At 48.7% G+C, this 7,613-nt stretch overlaps 1 protein-coding gene across 1 annotated transcript; it reads left to right on the top strand.

The window, feature by feature from the left end:
* Positions 1 to 215: 215 nt before the first annotated feature.
* LOC106573362 (leucine-rich repeat neuronal protein 2) lies at positions 216 to 4,371 on the top strand. Its single transcript, XM_014148346.3, has 2 exons — positions 216 to 518; positions 1,560 to 4,371. Exon 2 carries the CDS (start codon positions 1,830 to 1,832, stop codon positions 3,594 to 3,596), a length of 1,767 nt encoding a protein of 588 aa, XP_014003821.1. The 5' UTR covers positions 216 to 518; positions 1,560 to 1,829; the 3' UTR covers positions 3,597 to 4,371.
* The last annotated feature ends 3,242 nt before the right edge of the window (positions 4,372 to 7,613 follow it).

Raw genomic sequence — 7,613 nt, 5'->3', positions numbered from 1 at the left:
ACTAAATGACTCAAATGTAAAGCTCACTGAGCCTGCAATTATGAGGCATTGGAGAGTAGAGAGGGACAGAATCTCATATTAATTCATCTTTGTCTTTCCTGCTCGAGAGAGAGAGAGAGAGAGAGAGAGAGAGAGAGAGAGAGAGAGAGAGAGAGAGAGAGAGAGAGAGAGAGAGAGAGAGAGAGAGAGAATACACACTGACAAAGCTACAGAGAGGTTGGAGAGAGCAGAGGCAGATTCATCCTGTAGAGATCTCTCCACAGCCTCAGAGAGAAAAGCAGGGATCTTTTAAAAAGAGAGAAATACAGAGAAGGACATACAGATGTTTTAAGGAGAGAGAGATCGAAAGAATGACGATTTATGGTAGAGCTTGCCCTGAATACAGAGAAAAAGACAAGCTGACAGAATATTCCCAGATAAAAACAACACAGTAAAAAGATTGAGGAGAGGTAAAGAGGCACAGAAGGAGAGAGAGGAAAGATCGAGAGATGCATGCAGTCAATGATACTCATCTGATGGTAAGGACTATTTCTCTGTGAGCTGCAAATGTTTGGACATAATTGCGTGAGTTTGTTTGCTAGGACATGTCTGGGTTAGACACAGACAGACACACAGAGCAGTAGAGTGAGAAGTGTGGCATCTGTGGTGTGTCACAGTGTTGTCAGCTCATACGTGTGCTGAGACTCTGGCGTGTGTATGTGTTTGCTTGTGTGTTTTTGTGTTTGTGGTGTGTGTGTTTGTGTTTGTGTTTGCGTGGCAGCAGGGGGATGCATCTCTATTTGTTTTGATCAGCACCCTCGCTTTCCCTCAATGCCTTCCTTTCCCTCACTGCCTTCCTTTCCCTCACTGCCTTCCTTTCCATCACTATCCTTCCTTTCCCTCTTCCTCTCCTCTATCCCCCGTCATCCCCTTTTCTTCGCTCTCACTCTCTTTTCTCTCCCATTACATCCCTCCTACTGCAGTCTCAGCTACAGCAAGACAACCTCCTCTCGTTTCTATTCCCTTTTCCCCTTCTGATATTTCCCCCCTCCTTTCCTCTTCTCCCCTTTTCTCTCCAGTGTGCGTGTGTGTGTGTGTGTGTGTGTGTGTGTGTGTGTGTGTGTGTGTGTGTGTGTGTGTGTGTGTGTGTGTGTGTGTGTGTGTGTGTGTGTGTGTGTGTGTGTTATTTCAAACTTCCTCTGTTGTCTTTACTGGTGACCACTGCCACTAGGTGTTACTGGTGGTCATCAGTACACACACACACACACACACACACACACACACACACACACACACACACACACACACACACACACACACACACACACACACACACATACACCTTTTAATTAATTGAACACACAATGAGAGTAAAGAAGAGGGAGATCAAAACTACATCAAATGAAATAGAATCTATTACTTAGCAGGGATGCAGATGAAAAGAGGAAGTAAATGGTTGATGGAGAGTTGAAAACACAGGAGGTATTGTCCTTTTAAATCCCTCCCTCTCACACTGGCTTTCTAAATGGGTTATAAACCTGACCTTGACCCATTATCTCCCCTGTCTCTCTCTCTCACAGGTAATCTCCTGAGTGTGTACAGAGCCACGCCCAATACACATGTCGTCACAATGTGACAGCGACTGTCTGATCACAGAGACCGTCACCTAGACAATCCACAACACTATACATTCCTACAGCACTGTAACCTGGCAACAGTAGATTCCTACAGCGCTGTAACTTTGCAACAACACTGAGTCAGTCACCATTGAATTGCCGCCGCTGAATCAACGTCTCCGAATTAACTCCTATAGATCGACTCCTCTGAATCAACTCCTCTCTGCTGTGAGGATGCTGAGGGTGTCAATGGTCCTACTGAAGAGGCAGCTGATCCTGTGGGTGTGGGTGTCCAGTGCTCTAGTAGTCTATTCCCTGCCATGGCGGGTCTCCTGCCCGACAGGGTGTGTGTGTCAGATGAAGCCCTGGTTCTCCCCCCAGTCAGTGTCCTGCGAGGCTTCTACTGTGGACTGTAACAACCTGTTCCTAACCCAACTCCCCTCTCCTCTGCCCCCAGACACACACACCCTCCGTCTGCAGAGTAACCTGCTGTCTGCCCTGGAGATACCACTCTTGCACACACTCCCCAACCTCACCGAGTTGGATCTGTCTCAGAACCGCTTCAGCTGTGTTAGAACCCTAACCTTAACCCAGCCCCAGGCTGCCTCCCTGCCCTCCCTGCTCTCCTTGCACCTGGAGGAGAACCAGCTCTGGTTCCTGCCCCCTGCTTCCTTCTCCTCCCTGCCTGCCCTACAGGAGCTTTTCCTCAGCCACAACCGGCTGTTCTACCTGGCTCCTGGAGCATTCTCCGGCCTGGGCTTCCTGCTGCGCCTGCACCTCAACAACAACCACCTGACCTCAATTGAGCCCCGCTGGTTCACTGCCCTGCCCCGCCTCCAGGTGCTGATGCTGGGGGGAAACCCAGTGGAGGTCCTCCCTGACCGGGGCTTCCAGGACCTGGGGTCTCTACACAGTCTGGTGCTGGGGGGCATGGGGCTGAAGGGGCTGACTGAGAGGGCCCTGGAGGGGCTGGACAGTCTGGAGAGCCTGTCCTTCTACGACAACCTCCTCACCACCGTCCCCACACAGGCTCTGAGGAGGATCCCGGGCCTCAAGTTCCTGGACCTGAACAAGAACCCTCTGAGTGTGGTTCAGACGGGGGACTTCAGGGACCTGGTCCACCTGACAGAGCTGGGTCTGAACAACATGGAGGAGCTGGTGGCCATCGAGAGGGCAGCCATGGAGAACCTGCCTGAGCTCACCAAGCTGGAGATCACCAACAACCCCCGGCTGTCCTACATCCACCCCCAGGCCTTCCTTCGGCTGGGCCGGCTAGAAAGTCTGATGCTCAACTCCAACGCTCTGAGCGCTCTGCACCAACACACTGTCCTGTCTCTGCCCAGCCTGAGGGAGGTAAGCCTGTACTCCAACCCCCTCCGCTGTGACTGCCTGTTCCGCTGGGTGGCTAAGGAGCACCCTCACACAGATACACAGATGTCGCAGGCTGTGAGGTTTATCCAGCCCCAGGCCATGTTGTGTTCTGAGCCTCCAGAGCTGAGGGCTCGTAGTGTGAGGGAGGTGTCAATCACCGAGATGTCAGCCTCCTGCCTACCCCTCATCCCCCCTGGTATCCTTCCCCACTACATGGGGGTGAGAGAGGGGGAGAGGTTGGCTCTGCACTGTCGCGCGCTGGCGGAGCCTCAGCCCACAATCTATTGGGTCACTCCTTCTGGAATGAGACTAGGACGATCCAACCACACCCCCAGCCCCAAGCTTGCGTCCAGCCAGACATCCTCTTACCATTCCCCCTCACCCAGCCGAGCATCTGGTAATACCTCAGTCCTCATGTCCAGCCTCACCCCTTTCTCTCCCTCCTCCACTGCCTACCGGCTACTGCCAGAGGGGACATTGGAGATTGTCATGGTGACGGCCCGGGAGGTGGGTCTGTACACCTGTGTGGCTGAGAATACACTGGGGGCCGACACTCACAGTGTGACTGTAGGGGTGCAGGGGCAAGGGAGGGGGGGTTTGAGGCGCCGGATGTTGGAGGGGAGAGGATAGGAGTTGAAGGAGAGGGTTTTGAGGGAGGTCAGGGCAAGGGTTAAGACAGCAAGCATGATGAGAAGCACACACATGAATAAAGCCTAGCTATATAAATAATATATGATATAATAATACACACACACTTACTTGCAGTCCAACATTTCCAAAGATACTGGGTTATAGGATAGATACGGCTACCGCTCTTGGTGGCGGTACCATTGTAGGTGGTTGTGAAGCCCAATCCGGGAACCACATGTCCTGCCGCAGCTGGGACATGTTGGTTCTGAATCTGGAGCTGCTTGCGGGAGTGGTTTGGGAGCATTGGGGCCTGTAAATAGAACATATGGCAGGCCAGTGGTGTACAATCAGATATGTATTTATATTACAGTATATATGCAAACACATTGAAATTGTTTGTGTTTGGATAAAGAGGACAATCAAACTGCAGTACTGCTTTCTATCCCCAGAACCTATCCACCTAACCCAGCGATTGAACTTCAGGAGAGGACTCTCACCCTCTTTACTTACACTAGGGCACAGGCATTTTCTAAACAGTGCCATTTTATGGTAGCCTATCCTTGCTTTCTTTGAGGTTTTGTAAATCAAAGTGCTTAATGTGAGCAGCCCTTTCTCACTCCGCCCATTCCCTTGGCTTTCTATCACATGACTTTATTCTTCTATCCAACTACCTGTACATACCATAAACTAGTTTTCCTACCCAGTATACCACTTCTCTTTCAAAGATGATTTAGATGTATTAAATTCTATTTTGAGCTATTATTAAAATATTTTGGACTGATATGTTGGTTTGTTTTCCTGACTATTCACCAATTCCCTTATCGCTGGAGGCATGTGAGGAGGCAGATGAGTGCAATAAATGATTCACTCTTCAAAACGTTAAGTTGACTACATTGAATTGACAACAATTTTCTATCCATCTTCCTACGACAACTTAAATTCATATTCAATTACATGTATAACGTATACATTTCTACTGGCCATGGTTTGTATTAGCAATATTTCCGGGGTTATTAAATACAATCTCAGATCATAATACCCTACATAATTTAGTATGCTGTGCAGAAGAGCCATAATGTTTTTGCTGAAAAAGAGCACAAATACAACTGAAAGGCTCAGAAGTGTATTACTTCTCATTGAACACAGACACAACTTAACAGAGTCGATTGAAGGAACTCAGGTGTTAGCATCTCAACTGGTCTTCGTAGACAAGTCTCAGGAACAGCTTGCCTTCTTTATCTCTTTATTCCTCACAAACAGAGCGCCTTTAACCAAGACAAGGAACTTTGCTCTTACTCAAGGCATTGATTAATTATTTTCTGAACAGTCCTGGTTCTGCTTCTGGGCCCTTCACACAACACTGCCATTGTTTTCCAGGACCTTGTACTTGATGGGGTAGTAGGGGTAGCACTGACCGCTGTCAAACACAACAAAAACAGTAGGATTCTCCATCCGATTCACACAGGAATCATAGTGATCCTGTCCTGAGCTTGTTTGGTTGGGGAGTCGAGGGACGTAATCTATCGTTCCTAATCAGGTTTTACCCACATGAACCCAGTGTCTCGGCTCTCTGACGGAGTAGCGGTGAGCTTGCTGGGCAAAACTGCAAAGTAAACGCTACGGCTGTGACGGCTAGTGGGTCAAGCCACACGCGGGTTGAAGTTCTGTCGGGAGATATCCCCGATGGCACTCTCTGAGGTTCAATGGAACAGGTCTCTCTGCAGGACTGTGCCAGGGTCCACCTGCATGTGTTGCTTCTGCCAAGGGAACACACACAATACACTGTCAAAGATTTACTCACGCACAGAAAATATGTGTATTTTGAATGTATTTGAAGTGCTCAATGTTAGCGGGGTCAAGTCTTACATTCTATACTTGTCCCACTGGAAGGTGTTCTGGACCTGCTGCAGGCTGATGATCAGGGCCTGGCTCTCTGACATGGTTCTGTAGAACAGGTCATGGACCGTCCTGTAAACCAGTGTCCCAGGGGGAACCTTCAGCTTGCAGAAGGTGTTCCCTTGGCTCAGGCTTCAGATTGGGTGGTAGTGGAGGCTGAACACACACACATCTGGGGGTGTCCTAGGAGATCACATTCACATTAATTAATGTCCTTATTAGTAATACCGGTGTTATGACGTTGGCCTGTGGGTAAGGTTTATGACCCCCCCATAAATACCTTTCTCCCTTCCCTCTCTCTCTTGACTCTACTGAAGGACCCTTGAATAGCCTTTGTTAAACATAGAGAGTCTGGGAACATCAAATGGTGGGGGGAAAGGAACTTCCGGTTCATACTCGGAACTTCCGGTTCCGAGTATGCGAGGCCTGCAGCCTCTGCGTTAAAAGGGCAAATAACTTGCTGTTCCGGGTACATTAGGGCGACAGTCCGATGTCAGAAGGATTCAGATAATAAGCTGTTCCGGGTACAGTTTACCACCAGAGACACTCTTAAAGGGACAAGGAAGATCTCTGTTGGGCAACACGGCCAGCATCTACGACCAACCTACCGAAGCGCAGCTCAGAGTAAATATTTATTGCATTTTCCTTTTCCAAATGGGTGGTTATTTAGAATGCATAAGATTCTGTATTTATGATAGCATAGCTTGTCCCTTTGTTCTTCAGTCCTCCCGCGCTTTCATTCAAGCCCAACCCCCTTTCTTTGTGTAACCAGCCGTCATACAGTTTCCGTCCCCCAGGGACGTTTTCTTGTAGGACATAATTAGTAATCAATGTATGATCCATTTTGTGTATTTGTAATTCTGTGTGATTAGTTAGGTATTTAGTAACACGTTTTCCGGCGCCGACAAAGATGGCCGCCTCGCTTCGCGTTCCTAGGAAACTATCCAGTATTTAGCTTTTTTATGTGTTATTTCTTACATTGTTACCCCAGGTAATCTTAGGTTTTACTACATACAGTCGGGAGGAACTATTGGATATAAGAGCAACGTCAACTCACCAACATTATGACCAGAAATACGACTTTCCCGAAGCGGATCCTCTGTTTGGCCCACCACCCAGGACAATGGATGGGATCCCAGCAGGCGACCAAAAACAACAACGTCGTAGAAGAAGGGGAAGACGGAGTGGTCTTCTGGTCAGGCTCCGTAGATGGGCACATCGCGCACCACTCCCGAGCATACTACTCGCCAAAGTCCAGTCTCTTGACAACAAGGTAGACGAAATCTGAGTAAGGGTAGCATTCCAGAGAGACATCCGAGACTGTAACGTTCTTTGTTTCACGGAAACATGGCTCACTCGAGACACGCTATCTGAGTCGGTACAGCCACCTGGTTTCTTCACGCATCGCGCCGACAGAAACAAGCATCTCTCTGGTAAGAAGGGTGGGGGTGTATGCCTTATGATTAACGAGACGTGGTGTGATCATAACAACATACAGGAACTCAACTCATTTTGTTCACCTGACTTAGAATTCCTCACTATCAAATGCCGACCGCATTATCTACCAAGAGAATTCTCTTCGATCATAATCACAGTCGTGTATATCCCCCCCAAGCAGACACATTGACGGTCCTGAAAGAACTTCATTGGACTCTATGTAAACTGGAAACCACATATCCTGAGGCTGCACTTATTGTAGCCGGGGATTTTAACAAGGCTAATCTGAAAACCAGCCTCCCCAAATTCTATCAGCATATCGGTTGTGCTACCAGGGCAGGCAAAACCCTTGACCACTGTTATTTGAACTTCCGCAACTCATATAAGGCCCTCCCCTACCCTCCCTTTGGAAAAGCTGACCACGACTCCATTTTGTTGCTCCCAGCCTATAGACAGAAGCTAAAACAGGAAGCTCCCGCCCTCAGGTCTGTTCAATGCTGGTCCGACCAATCGGATTCCACGCTTCAAGATTGCTTCGATCATGTGGACTGGAATATGTTCCACATTGCTGCAAACAACAACATTGACGAATACGCTGACTCAGTTTGCGAGTTCATTAACCTCTTACATCTAGACGTTCCGCTAGCGGAACACCTGCTCCATTATCCAATGATGGGCGTGGCG

Source organism: Salmo salar, chromosome 16 (genome assembly GCF_965601325.2).
Source record: "Salmo salar chromosome 16, fSalSal1, whole genome shotgun sequence".
NCBI classification, from domain to species: domain Eukaryota; kingdom Metazoa; phylum Chordata; class Actinopteri; order Salmoniformes; family Salmonidae; genus Salmo; species Salmo salar.
The sequence above is the reverse complement of the archived record's forward strand: the minus strand, read 5'-3'. Positions and strand labels throughout refer to the sequence as shown.

Excerpts from the sequence above, each read along its gene's own strand:
- LOC106573362 (XM_014148346.3), top strand. The coding sequence starts at position 1,830 with ATGCTGAGGGTGTCAATGGTCCTACTGAAGAGGCAGCTGATCCTGTGG.